Source organism: Momordica charantia (assembly GCF_013281855.1).
Source record: "Momordica charantia cultivar OHB3-1 chromosome 9 unlocalized genomic scaffold, Mcharantia_2.0 BLBB01000009.1, whole genome shotgun sequence".
Classification (NCBI taxonomy): domain Eukaryota; kingdom Viridiplantae; phylum Streptophyta; class Magnoliopsida; order Cucurbitales; family Cucurbitaceae; genus Momordica; species Momordica charantia.
Genome location: NW_028275167.1, coordinates 1,197,043 through 1,224,272, shown reverse-complemented (window position 1 = coordinate 1,224,272; position 27,230 = coordinate 1,197,043). Strand labels below are relative to the sequence as shown.

Sequence of the window (27,230 nt, the reverse complement as noted above, 5' to 3'; positions counted from 1 at the left end):
CAATGATTATTGTATTCAACCACTCTTGGCGGAGGTTGAACCAAACGCACCTTCATGTGAAGATTGCCATATTCAAAACAAAAAGGCTGTTACCAGTAAAGTTTCCATTTTGAAAAATATTATTATGAAATAATAGTCCAGTAATTAATTTCCCACCCCACCTGTTGGCTGTATCCCAATAAACAAACAGGCCATTCCCTGATCCACGCTAATATTTCAATTTCTTCTATCAATGTCGTCTAACATGTTACTCATTTGAAATATGATGCTTCATCTCAACTCTTTCTCCACCAGCCCCACTGAAACCAAATTGATCCAAACTAATTTGTTTGGTTCAGCTATATAAGAGAATTTGAACCTCTCGTATCTTGAAATTGAATCTAAATCGGTGTGGCCAATATATATAGATCAAGTCCGTTTTGATCTTACTTTCAAAGCAGAGAGCAGGAAAATGTGTCCTTCAAAGGCTACCTTTATCCCTCATTCTAAAAGAACTTGACCAACTCAAAATTCATATTCATCTTCTTATCTGGAGGCATAGCTTTCTAGATTCTTATATGCAAGCATAACTTTCTAGGTCCAGTCTGACGCCCCTCCTTTCTCTCTCCGATGGCGGGTGCCACCCTACTATACTAAAATAATTGAATCTATTGGCATGGTTGAAACTCAAATTTTGTGTTTTTGGGACATTTCTTTAGTTGCATGATCTTTAAAATAAAAAAGAATGGTTTGGGATTGAAGTTTAGAAAATTAAATTTAGGGGCAGAGTAAGGTTGCGTGGTTTTTGTAACCCCACAAAATTTACTTTTACTCCACAGTTTAACGATTGAAGCCCAGAATTGGCAGTCCCAATAGTCCCCACCTGAGCTGCCGAGAGAGAGAAAAAAAAAGTAGAATTTAGGCGTCGCGTAGAGAGACAAGGAGTCGTGCTCTGCTTTCTTTCAAGTTTCTTCAATCTTCCCTTCCCCTTCCCCTTCCCCTTCTTCTCTCTCTATTTTCTCTGTTTTCCCACCTAAACCTTAACCCCTCTCCCACCATTTCCCCTATTCTCCTCTTCTGTTGATCTCGTTTCCTTGCTGCTCTTCAATTCTTCATCACACAGATTCCCATGGCCACCGCCAAGACGGCTCGCTCCCGACCCACGCCTCTCAAGGAGACCGCCGCCAAGTTTGAAGAGGGCATCAATTTCTTCAGGTCCGATAAATTTGATCCTGATTCCTACGTCCAGTCTAGATGCTCTCTTAACGACAAGGTTCGTCCGATCCATTTTCTTCTTTCAAACTATGATCCATTTTATCCTATTTCACCTGTTTCGGGGGACGGAATTGCATGTGATTGCCATCAATTCGCTTGTTTACTATTTTAAGTATGTCGCTTAAATGTTTACGATTGGTTGTGATTTTTTATCATTCATATGGGGTTTCATACAACTAAATTATCCCCATCAAGTATCTAACACAATAGAAATATCGGAATTCCTGAAAGCCTTGTATTCTAGACATCCCCAAGACTTTTTTTTTTTTTTTTGGCAAATGTTATGGATGTGAAAGATGTATTGAGCTACCAAGTACCCCGATTATGCCTGAAAAATTAAATTCCACAGTTTATATTCCTTGGCAGTCTCGCGCCCAAATATATTTTTTTCGTTCCCCATTTGCATCGTGTTATAGTAGGATCAAATAATTTATCTCCATTCTTTGTACATCATCCTGACACAGGCCGCAATAGTTTCAACCTCTTTGTCATACAGGATCGTTAAAGGAGTACAATACGTGATGCATATTGATTCAATTTGAACCAAAATGACATTGAGATCCATTCAAAACGCCCTATTGAATTTTAATAAACCGAATAATCTGTTTCTGAAATAAAATCACACAAATTTTTAGAAAGGAGATAGGGAGAGTTTACAAAAATCAAAGACTCTTATACAGTCTTGATTTTAAGACGCTTAATTCACAACCATCATTGGATGGAAGTATCCTTCATTTCCCCAGACCATGTCATTCATGAAGTTAAAAATTGTGACAGAAATAAAAACTCATATCCCAGACACCATAAGTCCAGCTTACTAACATTTCTGATCGAGACAGCAGAATAAGAGTGAAATTCAAAGATAGCTGAAATCATACCAAAAGTGGCAGGTTGTAGAGGTTGAAGGAACCTATGAGACTTGGGAATAATTGAGACATTTGAAAAGGCTTTTAGGGACTTGGAAAACTATGATACTTGGGAATAATTGAGACATTGAAAGACTGGTCTGCTTTTATTGTGCCATTTACATGTAGAGGGTAACCATGTGCTCGCTGTTGGTCAATTAAAAATAAGAGTTAACCACATGTTTTGGCCAAAGAGTCCAATGGAGCAAGTTCTATACCCAGATTTGCTAGAGGTCATAGGTTGAAGCAATCTTGTCACCTATTTAGGATATTAAATATCCTACAAATTATAGGGGTGATGGTTGTTCTACGAGATAAATCTAAGAAGCTAGCCTGGTCACCCATGATTAACAATAATAATGAATATTTACGCTAAATTAATAGTTTTTCTTCTAAAATTTTTGTTTCTTAAACATAAATTAAAGTGTGTGTGTGTGCGTGCGTGCGTGTGTGTGTGCCATTATTTTCATGGTTGTTATCTTTCCTTCTCTCTCTCTGTTTTTTTTTTTGTAGGAAATTAAGCAATTATGTACTTATCTTTGGGATTTGAAGAAAGCTTCTGCTGAGGAAATGCGTAAAAGTGTCTATGCCAATTATGCTGCCTTTATTCGGTAAGTTGTAGCCGGGACTCATTACATTAGATAAACATAGAGCTATTTTGAAGGAATAAAGAGTGTAGGAACCAGCAGATCCATGTGATGAAGGAAGAAATTTTTTAATTTATGAGGGAAGTTTGAAGAAATGCAGTGCACTGAAGTGATGCAAAACAAAACCAATGAGTTGCAGAACTTATAGATATGAACAATGTTGAACAGTATATTTTGTTAAGGAATAAAGTTGAGATAAGCCCACAAAATGTTGCAGTACCTACTTTAATGCTCAGTTGTTCACTGTTAATTTTATTCACAGTAGTTATAATCTATATTGATATCATGTGCTATTTACTCACAGCACATCAAAGGAGATATCAGATTTAGAGGTGGAGCTCTCTTCCATCAGAAACCTGCTATCTACCCAGGCTGCTTTAATTCATGGTTTAGCTGAAGGCGTTCATGTCGATTCGGTGTCTTCCTCTGTTTCTGAAAGTGCAACTTCAAATGGCTTTTTAATTTCAGGAGATGTTGGTTCCTCAGATATCGAGAAGTGGTTAGTGGAGTATCCTGATCTTTTGGATGTTCTCTTAGCTGAACGAAGAGTGGATGAAGCTTTGGCAGCCCTTGACGAGGGAGAGAGAATAGCTTCTGAGGCGAAAGAAAAGAAAACCTTGAGTCCACCAACAATTATATGTCTGCGGTCATCAATTGCTGAACGGAGGCAAAGGTTAGCGGATCAGCTTGCTGAAGCTGCTTGTCAGCCTTCTACCCGTGGTGCCGAACTTCGTGCAGCCATATCAGCACTAAAGAAACTCGGAGATGGACCACGTGCTCATAGTTTGTTACTTAAAGCGCATTTTCAAAGATATCAGTACAATATGCAAAGCCTTCGGCCATCCAGCACCTCATATGGAGGAGCCTATACTGCTGCCCTCTCCCAGTTGGTTTTCTCTGCCATTGCTCAAGCTTCTAGTGATTCCTTGGCCATTTTTGGTGAAGAACTTGCTTATTCTTCTGAGCTTGTGATGTGGGCTACAAAACAAACAGAGGCTTTTGCACTTCTCGTAAAAAGACATGCTTTAGCTTCATCTGCAGCTGCTGGTGGTCTTAGAGCTGCTGCTGAGTGTGTTCAAATAGCTTTAGGTCATTGTTCACTGTTGGAAGGTCGTGGTTTGGCACTTCGTCCTGTGCTCTTAAAACTCTTCAGGCCTAGTGTTGAACAAGCACTAGAAGCCAATTTAAAAAGAATTGAAGAAAGTACGGCTGCCTTGGCTGCTGCTGATGATTGGGTACTAACATATCCTCCAGCAACAACACGCCAATCTGGCCGACCTTCTAGCACAGCCCTTAGTAATACTGCATTCCAACATAAATTGACTAGTAGTGCTCACCGGTTCAATTTTATGGTCCAGGTGAACATTTCCATTCAACTATTATTTCATGATATTAATTTAGTGCGTTGGTGGGTGGGGTATATTATTTTTTGGTGATTGTTTTTGACATTATTAATTACGAATTTACTGTTATTTTTGGAAAGTTACCTATATGTGATTGACCCGATTTTTAATGAGTATAGTAGGAAAGGTGCAAGGGAGGACGTGATGTAAGTGGACGTCCCTTCATAACTAACTTAGTGAATGGGAGGGAGAGAATCTAGAAAATTTATGAGAAACTTACGTATGAGAGAGCGGTATGTTTTTATGTGGCTAGTCTGAGGTAGGGAGAGTTGGGAAACTCTCTAATTTTCCTCTAGGGCTGTTCCACTTTGAACAAAGTGAATTTGGGAGGGCGTATAATCTTTCATTATTTCATTCCTCTTATTGATATGCCCACATTTATTTTTCTGCCAAATCTTCTCCTTGCAGGATTTTTTTGAGGATGTGGGACCTTTACTTAGTATGCAGTTGGGGAGTCAAACTCTGGAGGGATTATTTCAAGTATTTGACTCTTATGTCAATATGTTAATCAAAGCGTTGCCTGGTATGGAAGATGAAGTAAATTTTGATGGTCCTGGAAGTAAGATAGTGCGCTTGGCTGAAACAGAAGCTCAGCAAATTGCACTCTTGGCAAATGCATCATTGTTAGCAGATGAACTACTGCCTCGTGCTGCCATGAAACTGTCCCCACCAGCTCAGACTTTTTATAAGGATGATCCCCGTCGAAGGATTTCAGACAAGCAAAACCGTCATCCTGAACAAAGGGAGTGGAAGAGGCGGCTAGTAAGCTCTGTGGATAGATTGAAAGATACTTTTTGTCGGCAGCATGCCCTTGATCTAATTTTTACAGAGGACGGAGATAGCCATCTCACTGCTGAGATGTACCTAAACATGTATGGAAATATGGATGATGTTGAATGGTTCCCATCTCTAATATTCCAGGTACTTTGTGTAATCCTTCTTTCTGTGTTTGGATTCTCATATAATATGTTGGTTAATGTAGTTCAATTTTATCTGCAAACTATGTATCATCGTGTCCCTACGCATATTTGGGCATGAGAAAAGCTAGATTGACCTATTGGATATGAAAAAATGAAAACACCATGTGCCTAGAAATAGAATCAACTTTCCCCAAGGGGAAAGAAGTTCGTCTATCTTGCCAAATTAGTTTTGGAGAAACTTGTAACAGTACAGCCATTTGCTTCATTTTTCCATAGAAAGTCTAACCTTGTTGTTTGACAACAATTCAGGAACTCTTTGTAAAATTGAGCAGAATGGCTAGTATTGCAGCAGATATGTTTGTTGGCAGGGAAAGATTTGCTACATTACTATTAATGAGACTCACAGAAACTGTCATCTTGTGGCTTTCGGGGGACCAAAGTTTTTGGGATGATATTGAGGAAGGGCCAAGGCCTCTAGGACCTCTCGGTCTTCAACAGGTGGGCACCATCACTTCCATCTATTGCGGATAACTCTTTACGCTACATAATCATGCTACATAATGGCTTGATGAAATTTCTTCACCTCGAGCAGAAGCATGAGTACTTAATTTGTAATCTAAAACTGCTATGTTTTGCTTTCATATCAATTAAAGAGTGTGATATGGAAAGCCGAAGTTTTTACTAACACTTTTTGTTCGATTACCCAAGGTACCGAGAAGGTGTTAACATATTGTATGAAATTGTCTAAAGATGGTTTGATTATTTTAAAAGATAAATAAATAAAATCATTGTAGAAGGTGGTTGAGAATCTCTCAATCACTATAGGCACTTGCTTCCATGTAACTAATCACAGTTAATTGTTTGTATTTTGTGCAGCTCTACTTGGATATGAAATTTGTCATGTGTTTTGCTGCCCAAGGCCGATACTTATCTCGGAATCTGCATAGAGTTGTCAATGAGATCATATCAAAAGCAATGGCAGCATTTGCTGCAACAGGAATGGATCCAGATAGGTACACGTTATGCCGGATGCTATTTTTAACATAAATTTTGTTTGTATGGCTATCTTTCTCATTGTTAACTTAAGCGCGTTGTACACACATGATTTACCTCACCCTCTACTGTAATATGCCATATAGGACACTTGATTTTGGATGCTTAGAACTATATGGTTGTTGAAATAGGAGTATACCGTGGTTGCAGCTTGATTTTAAGTAGTGATTGAAGTGACATGCTTAGGCTGTCTGCTGAGTAGAAAATTATGACGGAATACGTGAACTGTGCAAGTGTAACCACTATTCTAAACGCTTGAAAGTTTGAGTTTCGTTTTGGACGATTGACATGTCGAATGATGATTGTATTTTCATTTGAGAGCAAAAAAACAAACCAAGCCTCCTTAGAGAAACTAGAACCATGCAGCGTGTAGCTGGCTTCCAATTCCAATAACCATTTTAGTCAATGCTTGTGCTTCCTATCATTTTCCAATTAGTTGTGTCATTTGTACAAATTGTTGTGAATTTTGCTTATTCTGTGACATATCTACGACCTCAAATATTTAGCCTTTTTTGAGACTCACTTTGTTTCCTGGCAGTATACTACCGGAAGATGATTGGTTCAACGAAGTTTGTCAAGATGCAATCGAAAGATTGAGTGGAAAGCCAAAGGCTATAAATGGGGACAGGGATCTTAATAGCCCCACAGCCTCAGTTTCAGCGCAGTCAATTTCTTCTGTTAGATCTCATGGAAGTTCTTGAGTCACAAATTTCTTCCTTGTAAATTAGACAACCTAGTTCATTGAGTGTATTCATCCCTCCCGCCACCTCGAGATCTTTAAAATTACATCCATTCTTTTGAGTTCTATTCTCTTTTCCTGTTTCAGTAATAGTAATGGCTTGGCATAAAGTTTATGACAAGCATGTATTTTGTAAATGATGGTCCTACGAACTTCTGGAATTAGATTTGATTTGTCCTTTCTTTCAGCAGCAGCAATCTGCCTGTGATTTTTTTGTTCATTTGTGTCCTAAGCGCTTGGGTTCCCAATCCACATGGGGCTTACTTTTTACAGAGTGGAAATTCTACACATAATTAAACATCAATTTTAAGTTTTACCACACTTTTGAGAAGAACGCTAGCTGCAAATTCCAAAATAGCTGTCTTCATTGCATTCAAGTTACTTTTTGTCTTGTGCAACTCATTTTTACATTTGTGCAAGTTATTTGTTAACAATTAGTAGTTATTTTCCCTTAAATTCCTTTTTTCCGTTCCTGACGAGCCATAGAAGGAATTGCATTCTCTCTCTTACTCTTTAATCCTTTCAAAGGTAGGTGAAAAGCAACTTCATCTCACAAAGGGACAAAAAAATGTTTTCCTCTGAACTCATATCAGAGAGCAATATCAGTCTCACACTTCAGTCAACCAGATAAAAGTTTGAAGGACAATGGCATGAAAACAATTAGAATGTCGATCCTAAACAAGAATAAGTTAACCCAGATCTTGATTAAACCATTCTTTTCTTCCCATCCAACCAATATGCCTACCCAGCCAACAAGAGAGCAGTGGCATCAATTTCCTCCAGTTTTGTAGCCAAGTCCGGTACATCCAGCAAACTTGACAATGGCAAGCATAGATTGAATCTGTCTTCTTTTCTTCGATTCAAGAAATTATAGAAAATAAAAATTATATATACACTTCACCCTCAACTGATGTTAACTTCAGCTCCACAAGGAGTCTTGGACAGTCGTCTTGCCTATTGAAACAAAACTTCAGATAAGCACCTGAAACTGGACCTCAAATGGTAGCAGCCTGGTCAATTCATTTCTGAACCCTGTATGTAAATGACACTGCATAATTGATGCTTAAGAAACGAAGGTCTAGTAGGAGCTTGAATGTGAATATCACCATGAATTAATTGCTTGACCAAGAAAGTGATTCAGAAAATGATGTGGTCGTGATGATTATGGCAATGTTAATGGTGAAAATCAAGGAAACAATGGTGTGATGAGTTGTCTGATGGCCTACGTGCCCTACATCCCTACTAGAGTTGCACCATGATATGGAACTCCTACTGACTTCAAATTAGGCAAAAGGTCAGATGAAATGACTAAACCTTACATGTGGATGCTCTTAATAAACAAGAAAATCCATTTAGATCAATAGCTACATACTCATACACAAACAAAAAAAATATTGGACTAATGCACAGGCACACACCCTACAAATGATAGCAATATCTGAGCCCCTATTAAGTAATCCAGGTACTTAAATCTTCTGAGTTCTGATAAATGCATGTCCCATTAGGGGCTAGCTAGAGTAGCATGCTTCCAAATGGAATGTTTGTGACAGCAATATGAGTATTCATTCCCATGGAGATGAAAATGCTGATGACTTGATATGAAATGGATCATGGATGCATGCAACTGCTGCAAGATGCATCCTATCATCTAGTGCTTGTATTTGTCGGAGCAAAAAGAACAGAGTACATCCCCTTCGTGCTACTGGTATGCCATAGCTTGTGGAGTTCCATTGACACTGGGTGCGGAGACAGGGTAGGTAGCATCTTTCCTTTTCCCAAATGGGTTCTTTGAAAATGTAGTCATGAGTCAAGAGAAGAAACATTTATCCTCAATCATGAAAGCAACGATAAATGAAGTAATATCTAGTTCAAAATGCTTTGCAATTAAGTCTGGTTGAAAAAATCTCACATATGTAGTCAAACATCAACAAAAGTTAACTTCAATGTTTGAAACTTTGAAATTAAAATCAATGGTTAATGTGAATAGTTGATAGCAAATGGTGTAGGCAATCACATTCAGCAATCAATACATGTATTTAATTTTTAGAAAAGATTATTTATAAACAATTTTTTTTAAAAATGTACTCTTTAACAACCATCTGAGACAGGTATGGGACTCCAGTAATATATCCAGTTCGTTGTGGTATTAAAACATAAAATAAACCTATCCAATAAAATACCTCAAGCGCAACAGACATGATAAACATTTACTAAGTCAAGATGACTAGCAGCACTTACAAATTCAGGAGTCGTCTAAAATAAGATTCAGTGCATATCACCTCTAAGTAGCATAAGATATATCATTCACTCGGACACTTGCATTGTCAGGCAATAACGACTTCCAATTTACAAGTACCAAAGTGACAATTATGATCATTTATAAGCAGCATCAAGCAAAAAAAAAAGGTAAATAAAAGGATATTGTATTCTCATGCCCACAGAGCCAGAACTAGGTATAACAGCACCCTGCAAACTATGATGCACATTGGTGGCAGTGTTCACATCCTATTTAGGTGAAGCAGATAACCAAATTAGTAGGCATGAAAGAAAACACAGGTTGATAATCTTAACCTGAATACGACTTGTGAAGATCAAAGGATAAAAAGTCAACTAAAACCTACTTACTTCAAACTCAATGAAGCAGACCGTATGCCTTTCCTGCCTTAGAATCTTCATTTGCTTAAATCCAGGTTGTCTGCATTATATGCCATAAGCCAGAAGATCCAACAGCTTCAGAAGGTTAGGGTGATTCATAATGATAAAAACGATTTAGAAATTGTGCAAAGATGACTAGCATACACGCTGAAAAGACCTCCCAGCTCCTCTTCATTTACATTTTCCCCCAGATTGCCAATGAATAAGGTATTGCAAGGAGGATTATCCTTCGTGTTCTGCAGGAAACAGGCAGAAAATGAGATATTATAGTCTTCTTATACCTGCATGGAAATCCATGCAACATAAGTTCTTGTCTTTCCCGATGACATTAGGAGGTAATAAGATATGGCACTTCATGGTGTCTTCATGGTAAAAACTTCAATGGATATGTGGACCACACACAAATACAGATGCTGATTGGCAAAGAAAACATGGCAAGAGGTATAGACACAGCACTTACAAACTGAAACACCCACAAGAGTCATAATTATATGCTACATATATTCCAAAAGGATTACCTGAACAGGCACATAGCTGCTAGGTGCTGGTACAGGTGCAGGAGTAGGCATAGGTACAGGAGGAACAGGGTAACCTCCATATGGATCGTATGGAGGAGGAGGTGGAGCCATATACCTATATCATCACAAAACCATAAGTAACTTGAACAAGACAACTTTATGCCATTTGGTGCCGAAGGGTGATACAAAAAAAACACACACACACACACACACACACAAAGAATGTAAGCAAATTGAGGTATTTAGAAAATCCTACTCTCCTTTTCCATAACCATAAAACATCTCTGAAGTGACTATATGTACAACTGATTTTAAAGGGAAAGCAGTTTTCAGTTTCCGTAAAGAGAGGGCTCACCCATGAGGCCCCCACATAGGGGGTGGAGGTGCATGAAAAGGTGATGGGCTTGAATATCCAGTGTGGGCATAGTCACCACCAGTTCTCAAACGTTTACTTTGGTCATAAGCACTTGCATCAGCAACAATGCCTAATAAATACTGAGATTAGCTGACCGTGCAGAATTTTGTTTCTTTATATATATATAAATAAAAAAATAAAGTGTAACGAAGTGTTTATAGCTCGTAATCTTTGCACAACAAAAGAAAACGCTGAAGCTCATCTATAACTCCTGTAAGTATGTATGTGTGCATTATTAGAGGGCATCAAAATAACCTTGGTGAGTGAGAACTGAGAATGTTTGGAAAATCTTTATTAATCTCACATAGTAAATAGAAAAGAAACGAAATTATTGCATTGCATGGTAGTATGTAGAGCGTAAAGCAGCTTGAATAGCGACAATATGAGGCATTGTAAGTCAAGTAATGCGATCCAGAAAAGCATGATAACCCTCCCATTAAAGCTCGAAATAAATCTAATGTAACCCAACAAGAATTATAGAAGTGACTAGATCACCTCGTTTAACGAAAAGATTTTTCTTGGCCATCTCCGTGTGCAACACTGACTTAGACTCGGCATCAAAAACCATATCCTATACCAAAAAGATCAAAGTAACCAACACTTGAAGAGTTGGAAGAACAAACAAATTGAGAATTCAATAGAAACATAAACAAAACGGCAAGGTAAGAACATGAACCTGAAGGGCATCTTTAGCAGCAATAGCAAACTGGGCATTGGAGAAGAGAGCAAATCCCATAGGCTTTTCACCTTTAAAATTCACTTGCGAAGCCTCGTAACCAGGTAACCATCTGAGAAGATTCTGTAGTTCTCTCTCTCTTACATCTTCAGGAAGACCTGTTATAAATATAGTTCGAACCTAAAGCAACAAAGCATCAAAAAGTTGCCTTAGAGATAAGTTTATCAGCCAAACTGACAGACACATTAAATTAAGCTCCGAAACTAGGTATAACTTGCAGTTGTATCTTGAACTGCCTAAGATCCTAACTTCAGTATTGCCACGAAGAAGGGACGAGAGCAAGAGAGATGAGAGAGAGTACCTCGTCGGAACCATGGCGGCCGGGGTTGTCGACGAGGATCTGAGGAGGGTGTGGGCGCGGAATAGGAGGAGCGGCGGCGGCGGCTTGTGGCGGAGGCGGAGGAGGGGCGGCTGCCGCAGCAGGCCATTGCTGGTGGTACGGGTGGATTCCTGTGCCGGCCATGCTTAACCAGTGGAAGTGAGCGACTATGGAGGGCTACCAAAATTCTCCTTTCAACTTCTTGTTTGCATAAATTAGCTCGATTTCTTGGCCTCCTCCGCTCTGTGAATTGTGAATTGTGATACGGATTTGGAATATGGAGAAGTCCGGGAAAAACAGAAACCTAAGAAGAGAGGACGCGCGCCAAGCCCGAGCGTGGGTTTCAGACTGTCTCAAACTCATCCCAAGCCCATTGGGCTTCCTGCCCAAACCAACCAAACAAATAAGGATAATTTAGAGGAGCATTCATGAGACCGAACCGCTCGTGCATACCTCGACTAAGGAAACTCGTAAAAGGTATATGACCACCATGATTTGAACTCATTCCCTCTCGATCCTTTGCTATTTACGTTAGTCCTTAATTCTTTTTTTATTTATTTATTGACCTTTATTGACCACTAAATCATCACAGAGTGATTAATTTGAAGATTAATTGTCTAAGATATATTTGTATTCACTTCACTTTTTATATACTAAAAGTTTGACTATTTAAGATTATTTTAAACATAATAGTTAGTAAAAGCTTAGAATCTAAACTTTTTTTTAGATTTATTTAGAATCTAAATTGCCAGATGGATATGGATGGACGACATCATCTTGAAAAGTAGTATTAGTTGTGATATATATTTTACGTTCGTGCGTGTATATATATACAAAAAATTATTGTGCAATGGTGGTGATTTACATTAATTAACTATAATTAGGGGTGGTTTATGTAAATTGCACAAATTAACGAGCGGTGATGAGAAGAGATAAAGTCACAGAGCAGTGACAGAAAAACGAAATTGATTGGTCACAAGGCTCTTAATTTTGCCAATGAAGCGGCCATGGCCATGGCTGTGACCACTGCTTCTTTGCTCACTCAACACTGGTCGAAACAGAGAGCTAATCATACTCCCCATACTCTCTGCAGTGTACTTCAAGTATTTAGCAGCGCTTCGATCTTGTTCTACCAAAGCCTCGAAATTCTTCATATAAACAGGCACAATTGCCTGCACTAAAAGCAGGCAAATTCTCTCTCTCAAGCTCTCATCTGATATTACCCACTTTGATTGCCTCTTACATGTTTGTTCAAATGCCTCAGAGAACTTCCTTAGCCTTTTCTTCAACAGATCGTTATATTCCGCTCTCTCACCTTCAAATGGAAGCTGACCCTTCTGATTTACAAGACTTAGAAGCTCTCCCCAGCTTTCTTTCAGGTAAAGCGCTGCGTAATATTCCTTGTATTGGTTGTGTGCGTCTAACCAATCATCCCCCATCATTTCACCCAGTTTCGTACCTTTCAGATTGCTAAAATGGCAGTGGTTGTTCATCATGAAGTAGTAGGACTTTGAGATATCTTGGTAGGCCTTTGCCCATGCATCTAGATTTAGAGCAAGTTCTTTTATGATCATGTAAATCTGGTTCTGCGGAAGGTCCTCCTGATACGTCTCGTGATTCCAGCTTTGATGGATGATTAGAACCTGGTTTAGGATTGGTTTGTAATGGTTTCCAAGCAGTTTGTTGCAGTAATCAGTGACAAAGCTTACCAAACTTGGAACGTCGCCATCTACTGGAGGACAACTCTGTCTTTGCAATTCAACTTGAATTGGAAGTTCCGAGAAAACCTCACATACTCCATTTACGACTTGTTTTACGAGATCCCTTGTTGTAGCTTGAATCTCTGTGCAAGCTTTCCCACCGAACAGCTTGTTCATGTCTGTCCTTAAGTTGTCTAGAACCAAGAAAATGTCTAGTAGGTTTAGGAGCTTGATGGGGTCCTTCTTGGTTTGGGCAACTTTTATCCCAAATTGGAGGAGAGAAAGAAAGCCGGATTGTGACACAATCCTAGTGAAACATTTGATCCTGACGTCGGTTTCAATTGTCTCGAATATGTCATTGCAGAGTTTATATTCAGGCTCATATAAATCCTTAACAGCAAGCTCAAGATGCTTGCTCCATCGGTTTATATGATCTTCAATGCTTTGCATATTGCTCAAGTCATCGATTGACGTCTCGAGATAATCCAAACCAAGAGTTTGTAAACTTTGCCCAACATTTAAACTCCGAAATTCAACATATATTGATATGCAATTATTGATCCGATTGTTGGCTTTCAGTCTAGTAAGAATCAACTTCAGTTCTTCAACTACAGATTTTGGTGAGGAACCGATGAAGGCTTGGCTTTCATTGGTCAACAACACAGGACCCAGATGAAGCGAAACACTGTGATCTCTCAATAACTTCCTGAATTCGAATTCAAGCTTGTTCAATGCAAAACTAAGAGGCCCTCCATCAACACGAGCATTATCCTCAACAGCCTGCAACTCCCGAAGAACTATCAATGAGTTTTTGACATTGAGAAGACACTCATCAGTGACTGCTCCATTGTCTTCAACGAATCGAACAATTCCCTCCAACCACTGAATTGTAAGACTGCAGTTATCAGAAAGAAATTTAAGTGCTTCTTCAAACTGTTTCATAACAGAGAGGTAAACGGAGAGATGAGAACAAGAATCAGTCATGAGTGACTTCTGAAGTTCAGAAACAGTGTTGAGAACATTAAGAAGCGCGGCTGCAAGTCCAATGGTGTGATCTATCTGGGCTCCGACAGCGAAAGAGCTGCACTTCTGAATCTGAACGAGCTTGGTTTCCAAACTTGTGAGTCTTTGAGCCACGTCTCTCAATCTTGGTCCACCATTGGCCAGTGCAGATGCAACGTCTCTCGACTTTTCAAGGCTGGTTTTCAAGAGCTGCCTAGCTGCAAGAAGCTTCCTAGTGCCTTCCATTTCATCCATTGCCAACGAAGTTACAGGTTCAACTACTATTTGAGCCTTTATAATGCCTTACAACTTTTTTCCAGATTTGAGTTAAAAATTGTTCTCTGGTTTCTTGAATGTCACTCATTTCACTTTTTCTTCACCAAACTCAACAATCTGGGAAATGAAAAGGCTGCCATTTCAAACCAAACATCACCTGCAAAAAGGCAAACAATTCATAAATCTCCCACTCTCACCCTCCGTAGGACACAAGTTCTGAACAACTACCTTTTGTGTGTGCAAGTTTTAAAATGTCTAGCGGGGCCCACTAGCAAAAAAAATGGTTAGCAATGGTAGCTCATAAAAAACATACATACATTATTGTGTGTCTATTATTTTACTGTGTTGTGAAAAAAAAAAGTTACTTCTTTCATCGACTATGTTGGAGGAATTTGTTTTAACATTTTTAACATCAGTTAGGTATCTCCCAATAAGGCTTCAGATGCTTCTGTTCGGTTAATTTCGGTGTCAGATTTCAAAGGCCAGGCGCAAATTCTATGGTCCAATGCAGTAGCAGGGCTTCATGGAGAGTTTGGCATGAAAGAAACAGAAGAGTTTTCCATAACACAACATTCTGACAGCAATTCTTCTTGGGATCTTGTTAAAATTTTTGTTTCTGCTTGGCCTGCTATTACTATACCCTTTTGCAGTCACCAATTGGAAGTCCTTTTTGTAGCCTTTTGGTGGCTGAAGATTTCTCATCTCCTTTTTGTTCTCTCTTTTTGGTAATGAAAGTTCTGTTTCTTATTTCAAAAAAAAAAAAAACAAAAACATTGAAGCTGAGCTACCACCAGACACCAACTTGGTAACCACCCTACCCAACGAAGAACATAATATGTCAGTGGTAAAATGTGATGCCATGATCTCCAGGTTATTCCATATGAATGGGTTGTGACAAAACAAGGCTGGCAGGAAATCAGAGCCTGACCTTTCGGCCACCTGACTGTAGCTCCATATTTCACGTAGAATGGATCCCTTGTGTGTTCAATAAAAACATAATGCTTCACAGCCATCACTGGATTCTCTCACTTTTTCTTTTTTTGGGCCAATGCATTACAAACATAAACCGTACTTCACTTTTCTCAAAAGAAAGAGTTGAATAAACCATTTGACTATTGCTTTTCTTGGAGTGGACGCGGACTGTAGTCTTTGATCATCAAGATTTCCGCACACAATTTACGTGGCACCTGCTCCAGAGCTTTTCCTTCTTGCCATGCCTGCCCAACCAACACTCCAGGTCCCAGATATCGAACGTACATTACAAGCTGATCGTTGAAAGGATATGGATGCTTGACTGCAAAGCGAAAAAGGATAATATGCAAATCATTAAATTTTACAAGTCCCGGAACCAAACAAATAATTAGAACTTAATCGAGGGAAACTTGCATTAGTTTCTGATGAATAAATACATAAGGTTGATGTTCTTTCTTTTGTAGAGATCAAGAGACTGAAGAGCTGGAAAAAGAAGCGAGGTTATTGCTAAATTACATATTTATTCTCATATTTATGTAATTTAAAATTGGTAGTGTTGAAAGCAAGTGTGCTTGCCAGGGGAAACACAAGCAAAAAAAATAAGATAAAAACAAAATATTGAAAAACTTGGAAAACAGAGGGAAGCATGTTGCATGGGAGATATCATTTCAATATCATATGAAATGCACTTAAGAAGGATATAAAAAACCTCATATAAAGAATGTCCACCATCCCAAATTCATGAGAAATTCATGAGTGTAACTACAAAGACAAACGTGACAAACCATGTCATAAGTCTATAGTTCTATTCCTAATGGTACATTCTTTTCTATAAGAAATCGAGCTTTATTTAGAGAAATAAAAAGAGATATATAAGGTCATACAAGAAGACAGCCCGATAAAAGAAAACCCTTTAGAGAAAGAGGTTCCAATCCGAAAGCAGTTTTCTTTTCATTATTTAGAAGTTTGTATCTCGTTAAAAAAAACATAGTGGGGCTTATGTTTTTTAAAGGTAGGAAGGAGATCCTGACCTTGCAACTCCCTGGTGAAAACATAAGATTGAGTTGAAATTGTGTCAAGGAAAAACTAATACATTTGATATTATTTAATCAAATGTAAATGAAGGCATAAAAATGATTTCAATATCATACCTGGAGTCGGAAAGCCTTCAGGGTATTCATGAATATTAAAAAGCCCATCCCCAAATTCATATGCCAAGTCACAAGGCTGTTCAGTTGACATTACTTCCTTAAGTTGTTTCACCTCAAAGTACAATGGAGCAAAGGAATTTGCTAATCCAGCCAACAAGGAAATTCCTGATTTGTGAATGTTAAATGTTAACGGCATTAAAAACACAAGGAAATTTTAGTGACTATTGTTGAAGGCTTGAAACAAGAATCTTGAAATCCGAAGCATAATGGTCAATGCAGAAACAACATCCAAGTTTGATCTTGGTCATCATTTGTGATTGTGCAACTGCAAATAATTTAACATCCTAACAAATGATCTTGGTTTACGGAAAATCTATAGTTTCATTGAGTTATTAATGTCCATATGAGGAGAATAATATATAGTTTCCAAAGGCTAAGAGTTATTACCAATAAATCGCCCATAAGTCTTTCCATCCTTGCAAGAAAATAATGCCTAACAAACAAGATAATGTAAAGACATAGACTATATTGCACTGTACATTCGAAAGAAGAAAAGGGACAAAGACTTGATAATTCTCACCTTCTTGAAATGATTAATCCAACCAATAGGTATTTGACCTGTTCATGACATTCAATATAAAAGTTGTTAGTCTAGCAAAATATATCATAATTACGAGCAAACGATTATAATAAAACATTGAATTTATAAATATTAAATCAATTCCCATAATAACCACCATTATCATATTTCTCCCCTTTTTGTTCTCTCTCAATCATTTTCCTCACCCAGTAAAAGGTATCTTAGAAATTAGAAAACAAAATTTGCATGCTTCCACATGTTAACCTAAAATATGTATATTATAGGGAAAATAATGTAATGAATTACTTTACCTCCACTTTTTATGCAGTTATAATATTCAAGCACCATACCATCTCCATTTTGCAGCAAACCAGAAGCAGTTTTCTTAACCAGCTTTGGATCCTCATATCGTGTGCCAGCTATCCCCCAGGCCCTTGATATACACCTGCATTATATTGCTGGTGTTAGGATTTCCAAAATTCTAAAAAACAACTTAGGAACTAGAATCAGTTACTGCTAAAATAGTTCCTAATCCTACCCAAATCATAAACTATTCAAGTTAAGGGAAATTGCACTAATGGAGAACAAGAAAGAGCATAAACAACCATACAGGTTACAGTGCTTCGTATATATAACCTAGGGCTTAGGAGTTGCAAAAGTCTATGACGTCGTTCCTCAGGAATAGCTTCAATTTTTTTCCTGTCAATCAAAAGAGACAATTTCAAATTGAATTAGGAGCAAACTACTTGAGAATCAACAGCAACACAAGACGAACGCCCATAAAAATTAGTACCAAAGATACGCAGCAGGATTATAAGAAGCGGGGTTTAATGGTATGAGCTCCTTGGGAGGATCTAGAATGGTGACTACATCTTGTTCGTCCAGGTACGGAATGGACTCGTAAGGCTCCTCATTCCTTCCTCCGGCTACGGCGGCGACCACACAACCAGGCGGCCGTACACAAACTCCATAACTGAACAATCCCATTCTCAGCACGGAGAAATCAGAAATCGTACAGGGTTGATTTCTGAAACCTGGAGGGGAGAAAGAAGTGTTAGCATCGGGAAGAGAAAATGTGTAGGGGAGCAGATAGAAGAAGATGAACTCACAATTGAAGTTCGTGAAGCAGATACGCCGCCGCGATTGGAAGAAGATGCTGCTTTGGCGGGAAAACTGTGGGTGCAGGGCTAGGGCGCGGTTCGAGCCTGCCGTTGCCTTCATTTTGTTCTTTGCCCCTCAATTCCACGATTCTGCCGATCAAGCGGAAAAAAAAAGGAGGATGCGCTGACATGTCATCTCCACGGTCCTTTAGGATAAATCAATATTTACATTGTATTAAAGAAAAATCAATAAAATATAAAATATATCAACAAACTACTGTCAAAACGAGCATAACGAGCATGATTCAACGATAATTTGTAGAGAATCGAGCCAAATTAAAAGAAAGAATGAAGGGGCTTAATGGGCTTAAATACAAAAAGCTCAATACATTTAGATTACTTCTCATTGAAGTTTAGTTATATAATTTTTATGTAAAATTATTATCCTTGCCCCCATTATTTTAACAACCCCAAGAGAGTTTTTTTAGTGAGATTTCATACAAAGGGTCATCTTCTTCGTGAGTTTCAATGAGTGTTTTTTATAAAGGGTCGAGTCAATGAAATTTTGTGAGAAATTTTATGTTCAATCTCCATCGAAGAGTTTTAGAAGCTTGTAAGAGTGATTCGTGAGCATTTTTCTTTGAGAGAAAAGTGAAAGAAATCATTGTAGAGCGCTTATAAACTCTTAAAGATTCTCCTGACATTTAGTGAAACCTGCAACGATAGCAGAGAACTGGACGTAGCTCACATTGGGTGAACTAGTATAACTCCAGTGTCAATTTCTCTTTCATATATTTTATTGTTCTTATTGCTTGAGATTTAGGTTGATTTATCCACTCTTTGAGCATAGTTTCGATTTGATTTATTTCTGTTATAATTGGAACCAGAACCCGATCTAGGATTAGTTAGCATATATTGTCTAGAATTGTGATTGAGATAATATTTGTTAGCTTGTTTTATCCCTAACATAATTGTCATATACCTCCAAATAATAATCTCCAACTAAAAAATTGTGAGTTGGACACCCCACTCCACATGGTGTACTAATATATATACTAATATATATATATATATATATATATACACTAAGAGGTTGCAATTTTGACTCCTTACCCCCACATGTTGTACGTACGTGTATGTATATATATATTATTTTTAACTTATTTAGGATAGAAAGAAATTATTTGTTAATTTAAATATTTTTTACGATTTTTAGTTTCTCCAACTTTTACATAAATATTCATTGATATCGACATTTTATTGATATTTTCATGAAATTTAGACTCAGATATGTTTCAATCAATAATGACATTTAAAACATTGATTCTCTCCTCCCAGTTCATTTCAAGAATAATAATGTTAGTTTTTAGTTTATTGTTTTTCTATTTCTTTTAAACAAAAACTATATGTTTAATAAGTATTATTTAAAAAAATAGAAAATCAAATATATTTAATAACTATTTTTATTTTATATTTTTAAAAAGTTACAGAGTTAAAAGATGTTCTAGGTAGATTAAATTAATATCATAAATTTAAAAAATATATAATAAAAACCTTACCAAGACAACAAATAAAAACAAACAAACAAATTAAACAGCTTGCACACACACCCTTTCTTCTATACTTGGCAAGTTGCATATACACTCTCAAGCATCCATAAAACTTTTATATTATTTTGAAAATTGCATTTCATGAATTTTAATATAATTATAATTTAAAATCAACTATTAATAATAATTAAGTAAAAGATATATTAAAAATAGATACTATATTAATATAGGCCAAAATGATTGTGTAAACGTCTCTCGTACCTGTTTTATATTTGGGGTGATGGTAGATAAAACATTTTATTGATTGTATTATATAATAATGTTTTTGGGCTGAATATGAAAACGAGACGCTATATTTAATTATTGAGATATTTTTTAAAAAAGAAGCGCCAAAATATTATTAGGAAATCCTACCAATTAATTTCTCTTTTTTTTTTTTTTTTACTTTTAAGTCTAACCACACGTGGAGTAGAAATTTAAACCGGGAGATAAATCTAACCAGCAAATTGCATAAATTAAGGTGATAGTTACTGTTACACCAACCGAACTCTTAAGTATACTAGTGTTAAACCACTAAGCCTGTAAAGTGTAAATATTTGTTGTATTTCGTATAATATATATATCCTTTTATTTATTTTGAACCGTATTATCCTTTTATTTAAAAACTGAAGCAGCAGCCAACCAGGCATGAGGAAAGCGTTTTATAATATAATAATCCCTTCAGTCATAAAGCTCTCTGAATTAAGTTAGAAGTTAGTCCTGCCAACATGACTTAAAATATTGTCTTTGAATTCATCTCTGGTAATTAAAAAACAATAATATTGAATTGTTCTGCTATTTTTCCGAGGTGTAGGTTCATAATCCGAAGACATTATGAACTCAGCATGTGATTCAAAAACTCGGGAATAAATTTCACTGTAAAAATTTTGGAAGACCTCTGTCACGTGTTAACGTTATAAGTAACTTTCTGGATCGATATAAATAAGGATAGCTCGTTACGCTAGTCGAGCCGATCTACATTTTACCTATTGGCCGATAGACTATACGTACAAATCGACTTTGAAGAACACCGGCAGGCGCGAAGACAATGAAGATGTTCCCCAACACTACGCCACGTTTCTAGAAATGTCGAATAGTCATTAGAACATTGTTGGAAGTCCTGTCCGTGTTCATCTCTATAAATAGAGACTCATTCCTCCTACGCAAGGTACGCAAAATTATTCTCATTGTCAGCAGTAAATCAAATTGTGTATTGACTTACTTGCGGAGTAATAACCATGTCTTGCAAGTACTTCGAACTTCAATACACCTTATTCGAGCTTCACAGATTTTGAACTTGGTCGATTATACAATCAAACAGAAGCATTCAGGCCTGCAGTGCAAACAAGTGAAGCTCGGCCCACTCCCCACGCCACATCATTGACGACGATTGATGAAATCAGATCAGTAATGGAAAGCGAAAATTAGGGCATTTGTTGAGGTTGAACATTTGTTGATGTTCAGTCAACTAAATCAGCCAGTCGGAGGAAAGCGACGGCGCAACCCGACCAGGATCAAGCTGACTTGGGCTGCTCTAATTAGAATCAAATGGAAATTCAGGCCAACTTCCAATCAATCACTACAACTACATTTTCTTCAAATAACAAAAAGAAATTTGAAAGTGGGATTAGTCCGCTATGCAGATTCATCCATTTCACACCAACCCAAATCCCTTGTCCCCACCATATATTGTATTTCTAATTCCTAATTCTTCAAAACATACCTATTCTATTTCACCCATTAGTCTTTAAAAGAATAAAAACAAAAAAGAAAGTAAATAGTTTCGTTTGTCGTCATCGTTATTTTCCCGTTTATCTACGACAACAAATAACATACTCAAAGCGTATTTGGTAATTCAAATTTCTCATTCTACTCGTTGTATTGAAAAAGATAAAATAAAAAAATTAACGGCCATATCTAAACTTTTTTAAAATTTAAACTAAATCTAACCTAAAAAAGGGCTGAAGTTTTTTTTAATTTAATTGATTCAATTTAACTAATTAAATATGTTTCATTTTTTAGTGATAATAAAATAAAATAACTATTGTCGTCAAAGAGAAAAGAAAAAAGTTTCATCCATTTCTCCTAAGCATGTATCTAATGGATCCACGCACTTAAAAGCCCTAATTTTGCCATTTTTACTTTGACAGGATGCCAAATTCATATAAAATGGTACCATGAATTTCTTCCCATAAAATATTAATGAAACAAAGCAGAGAACAATGATTAGAAGATGAAGGAATGGTGTCGTGAAGGCGGTTGGAACTCAAGTCAAGAAATTGTAAGAGGGAAATACCGATGAATCTCCACCAAGATTGTATTGGAGAAGTTGTTGCTCTCGAGCTTGAGATAGGCGAAGAAATTAGAGGTTGGTGAGCACGCTTAATTGGGTTACAACTTACAACAAATCCAAAAAAGTGTTTAAAAGGAGAAAATCCAATGCATCATGAGTCAGAATTTAAAATTAAATATAATCACGGATCGAATTAAAATAAAAATATATATTAAATTTATTTTCTTTAAAGTTAATTTTAGTTTAAATTTTAAGATTTTATTTTTTATATACTTTTAAACTAGTTATATATTTTTTAGATAGATTTAGTTTAAAGTTTGTTTTTTTTTAGTATTTGAGGACCGATCGGTGTCGTTTATACAGGACATAAGAAATTTTTTTAAAAAAGAAAAGACAGGTGGCCTTGTTGTTTCTTGAAAAGCCAACGGCCCATTGACAAACACATTATTTTCTAAATAAGTTTTGAATATGAAATATTTAAAAAATAAGTTTGAAAATTAGTAATAAATATATAATAAATAAACCGATTTTTAACATCAACAGGAATCTCGTTCCAGTAATTAAAAACTAAATATTAATATTGAAAAAAAAATGATTGAACTGAATTGGGAATGGCAATAGAGTATTAAAAAAAGTAGTATATTTTATTGCAATTAAAATAATGAAAATATAAAGAAGAGTCGGTAGGGTAGGCGCAGACGATGACTTAAGGGTAAGACAAAATCAGTGTCAGAAATCTCAAACTTTAGGAGAGGTTTTGAACTCTAACCCTTGATCTCAGGCCCGATAAACATGCAATTTGTTTTTTCTTTTAATTTAATTACTAATTAATCTTCCTATCCTACCCCACCTTTACTCTTTATTTCTATAACCAACCAATCATTGAGTACCACCTGGCAGGTATCTTGACCTCAAACCGCCAATCGAATTTTTTTGTATTTTAATTTTGATAAATATTTAATACTGTCCCAAAAAGTAATAATTCATGTGACTTTTTAAATTAAAGAAATATCCAAAATTGTAATTGCACTTATAATAATTGAAAAGCAATATATTCTTAGTCCATTTTTAAGTTTTCGCCCTCACATTTTGTAATAATATTATAATTTAAGAAACATATGTAAATAATGAGAAAATATAAATACATTTTGAAATTGTCGTTGTATATTAATTAGTTTGCAAGCTACAAATCAAGGTAAAAGGCGAAAAATCTTTAAGAAAAAAAAAAGGTAAAAGACAGGAAAAAATTATAATATTGCCATAATACTAATCTTCTTTATTACCTATCAATATAGGTTATGCAAGTTTAGCCATTGATCGATGAATCTACTTTATTAGTAATATTTCTCAATGTGATATAATAAAAAAATATAATAATATAAATATATTTTTTATTGAGTACAACAAATATGAGGATGAGAGACTGAACCTTCAACCTCTAAAAAATAGCATGGTATCTGATGAGTTATGTTCATGTTGACAATAATATATACTAAAATAAAAAAAAATTCTTAACATTCAAATGATATGTTATAAAAATATATTAGATTGGAGAATCGAACTTCAACAAATTAATATATATGTATATAATTTGAGAGTTCGAATCCCGGAGCCAGTAACCTTGTAACGTGTATTTTTAATTTTTGGTATTTTACTTGTTATGGACAATAATTATTGAGTTGGTAAAATCTAAAATCAATAAGAATGTAGATCCACTATCCAATGGTTGGGAGGCACGTCAGCAGATCCCCAAAATTGGCCAGAAATCTTAATTTTTTTTGGAAAAGAAAATAAAAAACAAAAAAGAAGCCTTACAAAAGTAAAAAACGAAAGAAAAGAAAAGGAAAGCGAAGACAGAGAGTTTAGAGGAGCAGTCAATTTTGGGAGGGAAGTGTCGGTGCTGCCGCTGCGTATTATAAAGATAAATAATAGTGCGCAGAAGAAGAAACAAATCACAGAGACTCAACAGGAGAGAGAAACACAGAGGATTGAGCAGCAGCAGCAGCAGCAATTGGTCTCTGTGATTCAACCAGCGGAATTCGTCAAACTTTCCATTTTGGATTTCCCAAGTAATCGAGGAGAGCTCTCAATTCAATGCTCCATTGATACCTGCTTAATCTAGAGCCAGAGGTTTCTTCCTCTTCGTCTACAGAGCAAGAGCAAGATCTCTGAGCAGAGAGAAGCGGCAATGGGGGTGGATCTGAGACAAGTTTTGGCTGGCATACTCACACTCACTATGTTCGTCATGCTTGGCCACATGATCAAGCGTGACCATTTTGATTCCGTCCAAGTACATCCTCTAACCACCATTTCTTTTTCGATCTGCCGTTATCTTCCATTTTCTGTTTGCTTTATTACCTCAAGATCTTATCTCTGTTTATCTCCAATTCATATTTGCTGTTTTATTGTTATTGTTTTGATTCTTGTCAAGTTTTGTTGCAATCTTGAGCTTAATCATCATTCTTTCTCAAATTCATGGGGCTTAGTTCTGTAATTCATGTGTATAAGTAGCAGTAGCAGTAGCACCATACCGTCTCTGCTTCTGCGAGCAATATAAATTTAAGGATGGATTAAATCTGCCAGTATAATAAAGCAGATTTTTCCTTCATATGTTTGATTGATTGTGTAATTTTTTGCTCCTGACAAATCGAGTATAAGTAATCGGAATCCTAGTTGATTGCGTTCTTTCTTATTTTTCTTTTTAAGGAAAAATTTCCAGGGGGAACGAGGGATGTTACCAAAGTTGCAAAAACAATGCACGGCCACCCTAAAAAAGGCGATGCTCCGTGGAAAAATGATGCTCAAGAGCTAAAACAATGTTGGAATAAACCCGAATTTGGTTAGTAATCTATCCAATTTTGAAAATGATTGAAAGTTGACTGGCGTGTTTACCATTCTTTTAATCGTCTCTTATCCTGCCCATCCACTCATTACCCTTTTTGGCTTGGCAGCAGATGAGGGACAGCAACCAAAGGGATACGTCACTTTTTCATTAACCGATGGTCCTGAATACCATGTCTCACAGGTACCCAATTAAATTATTCGATTCAATTGGTTTCTGTCTAGCTTGTTTGTCATTTTTCAATGTAAGAAAGAAGTTAACTCGGATTTTTGTCATGGTTGTGTAATCCTAATCCATAGAGCACTGCACGTTATGAATGAAGTTCATGTTATTTTTTATGAAGTAATTCCAGCGTAATAATCGAGCTTCTTACCCTACAATTCCCCGTCTGTCACATTAATCTTTTTGTTCTTCTCAGATCTCGTACTAATTATTGTCGTCTCTGCATTGTCTTCATTCCTTTTACTATATGTTCTAATTGATGTTTACTATATGTTCTATTTCAGATTGCAGATGCAGTAGTTGTGGCTAGATATCTAGGTGCGAGTCTTGTTGTCCCAGATATCAGAGGGAAAAAGCTCGGAGATAAGTGGTAAGTTCTAATGAGGAAAATCTGAGCAAAGAATAATTCCCATGTGGTTATACTTGTATCTGGTTTTACAGGAGCAAGATCCTCTGCTCTGTCTAAAGGATCTTCATCTCTACTTATACTGCCTTGGAATTTCCTATTTCTTCACTCCATATTCGTAGATATGTGCTTGTATACACTGCCTATCAAAACCTGTTTAGTAATTCTGGAGTTGAAACCTGACATAATCGTTATCTTCCAGGAGCTTTCAGGATATTTATGATATTGAGAAGTTCATTGGAAGCTTGGATGGAGTTGTCAGAGTAGTAAAAGAGCTGCCGTCTGAAATATCTCCCAGAAAGCTCTCGGCTGTCAAGGTGCCGAATCGGGTTACAGAAGATTACATTTCGGAACATGTTGAGAAAATTTATAAAAGAAGTGGCAGCATAAGGCTCGCAACTTACTTCCCTTCAGTAAACATGAAAAAGGGTCAATCAAGTGGTGACGATTCAGTTGCATGTTTGGCAATGTTTGGAACATTGGAGTTGCAGCCAGAAATAAGTGAAGTGATTGAATCCATGATTGAGCGGCTGAAAACTTTGAGTCGCAAGTCCAATGGTCAGTTCATAGCAGTAGATTTGAGGATTGAAATGTTAGAGGAAAATGGTTGCCAAGGTGGTGAGGCAACCGGAAGTAAAGGTTGTTACAGTGCACAAGAAGTAGCTTTATTTTTAAGAAAGATTGGTTTCAACAAAGATGCAACCATATACTTGACTCAACCAAGATGGGATAACAGTCTTGATGATCTCAAGGATTTATTTCCAAAAACTTACACAAAGGTAGCTACAAAAATTCTTTCGAATGACTTTTAGTCCTCTGCTGCCTTTTCTTACATATTGTTTTGATTAGAATTTGCAACTCTGCGACCAAACTATGAATTCTCTCTCTTTCTGAGAATTGGGCATGAGTTTTTCCCTACCATTTTTGCAGGAAAGCATAATGCCTGCGGATAAGAAGGCAAAGTTCTTGAATGCAGAGAGTTCTGAATATGAGAAAGTGATTGACTTCTACGTTTGTAGTCAAAGTGATATATTTGTTCCAGCCATCTCTGGCCTCTTCTATTCCAATGTTGCAGGCAAGAGGATCGCTTTGGGCAAGAATCAAATTATTGTTCCAGCCACCATTCGAGAATCTACTGCTTCTGCTACCAATTTCATCTCCTCTTACATCTCGAAGAAGAATCACTTGGCGTATTCATGCTTTTGCTAGGCGCTTCACCAAGAAGGTTAGTAAAGACACAACTGTATCGATATCGATCTCTCATTTGCATGCATCGAGCTTTGTGGCATGGCAGATGGCAGGCCAATTGTATTGCATATGTTTTCATTTTCATTTTGTTTTTATGCGTCGTAAACAGAAGAATATTTGTTAAGGTAATTTTCAAGACGTGCAGAACGATTAAGATGTCAACTATTGTTTGATAAAAGGCTTCCATTTTAGAGTAATGAGATTGAGAAAGCTATTACATTTTGTGGCATTGGAAAAAAATATTTGTTAAGCTCCAAGTCTTGCCCATTCCTCTAGATTTTGGTT

General features: G+C 36.7%; 5 protein-coding genes across 8 annotated transcripts; 2 read left to right on the top strand and 3 right to left on the bottom strand.

Annotated features, from left to right (window-relative positions):
* Nucleotides 1-836: 836 nt before the first annotated feature.
* Nucleotides 837-7,108, top strand: EXO84B (exocyst complex component 84B). The gene is made up of 7 exons (XM_022291552.2): nucleotides 837-1,252; nucleotides 2,673-2,770; nucleotides 3,111-4,164; nucleotides 4,618-5,130; nucleotides 5,439-5,627; nucleotides 6,006-6,142; nucleotides 6,721-7,108. Exons 1-7 carry the CDS (start codon nucleotides 1,109-1,111, stop codon nucleotides 6,881-6,883), a joined length of 2,298 nt encoding a protein of 765 aa, XP_022147244.1. The 5' UTR covers nucleotides 837-1,108; the 3' UTR covers nucleotides 6,884-7,108.
* A 342-nt stretch (nucleotides 7,109-7,450) lies between these two features.
* On the bottom strand, nucleotides 7,451-11,846 carry LOC111016248 (RNA-binding (RRM/RBD/RNP motifs) family protein). Its single transcript, XM_022291562.2, has 9 exons — nucleotides 11,547-11,846; nucleotides 11,186-11,365; nucleotides 11,005-11,080; nucleotides 10,450-10,579; nucleotides 10,095-10,209; nucleotides 9,721-9,812; nucleotides 9,547-9,616; nucleotides 9,344-9,426; nucleotides 7,451-8,717 (listed from the first exon to the last, which is right to left on the bottom strand). The coding sequence occupies exons 1-9, from the start codon at nucleotides 11,706-11,708 to the stop codon at nucleotides 8,621-8,623; spliced, it is 1,005 nt and encodes a 334-aa protein (XP_022147254.1). The 5' UTR covers nucleotides 11,709-11,846; the 3' UTR covers nucleotides 7,451-8,620.
* A 495-nt stretch (nucleotides 11,847-12,341) lies between these two features.
* On the bottom strand, nucleotides 12,342-14,521 carry EXO70G2 (exocyst subunit exo70 family protein G2). Its single transcript, XM_022292797.2, has one exon. The coding sequence runs from the start codon at nucleotides 14,519-14,521 to the stop codon at nucleotides 12,503-12,505; it is 2,019 nt and encodes a 672-aa protein (XP_022148489.1). The 3' UTR covers nucleotides 12,342-12,502.
* Nucleotides 14,522-15,448: 927 nt separating this feature from the next.
* On the bottom strand, nucleotides 15,449-18,515 carry LOC111017125 (WD repeat protein). Of its 3 annotated transcripts, XM_088117797.1 has the most exons (9): nucleotides 18,355-18,515; nucleotides 18,039-18,279; nucleotides 17,882-17,944; nucleotides 17,557-17,690; nucleotides 17,246-17,283; nucleotides 17,113-17,158; nucleotides 16,666-16,830; nucleotides 15,929-15,997; nucleotides 15,662-15,836 (listed from the first exon to the last, which is right to left on the bottom strand). In XM_088117797.1, the coding sequence occupies exons 1-8, from the start codon at nucleotides 18,464-18,466 to the stop codon at nucleotides 15,930-15,932; spliced, it is 867 nt and encodes a 288-aa protein (XP_087973923.1). In that variant the 5' UTR covers nucleotides 18,467-18,515; the 3' UTR covers nucleotides 15,662-15,836; nucleotide 15,929. The 3 variants fall into 3 exon arrangements, with proteins under 3 accessions (XP_022148503.1, XP_022148507.1, XP_087973923.1); XM_022292811.2 differs by lacking the exon at nucleotides 15,929-15,997 and having other exon boundaries at nucleotides 15,449-15,836; nucleotides 18,355-18,512; XM_022292815.2 differs by lacking the exon at nucleotides 15,929-15,997 and having other exon boundaries at nucleotides 15,449-15,836; nucleotides 17,596-17,690; nucleotides 18,355-18,512.
* Nucleotides 18,516-24,117: 5,602 nt separating this feature from the next.
* On the top strand, nucleotides 24,118-27,142 carry LOC111020684 (protein MANNAN SYNTHESIS-RELATED 2). 2 transcript variants are annotated; one of them, XM_022297412.2, is made up of 6 exons: nucleotides 24,118-24,517; nucleotides 24,934-25,066; nucleotides 25,179-25,252; nucleotides 25,576-25,661; nucleotides 25,900-26,476; nucleotides 26,628-27,142. In XM_022297412.2, exons 1-6 carry the CDS (start codon nucleotides 24,416-24,418, stop codon nucleotides 26,904-26,906), a joined length of 1,251 nt encoding a protein of 416 aa, XP_022153104.1. In that variant the 5' UTR covers nucleotides 24,118-24,415; the 3' UTR covers nucleotides 26,907-27,142. The 2 variants fall into 2 exon arrangements, with proteins under 2 accessions (XP_022153104.1, XP_022153111.1); XM_022297419.2 differs by having other exon boundaries at nucleotides 24,121-24,517; nucleotides 25,182-25,252.
* Nucleotides 27,143-27,230: the final 88 nt, after the last annotated feature.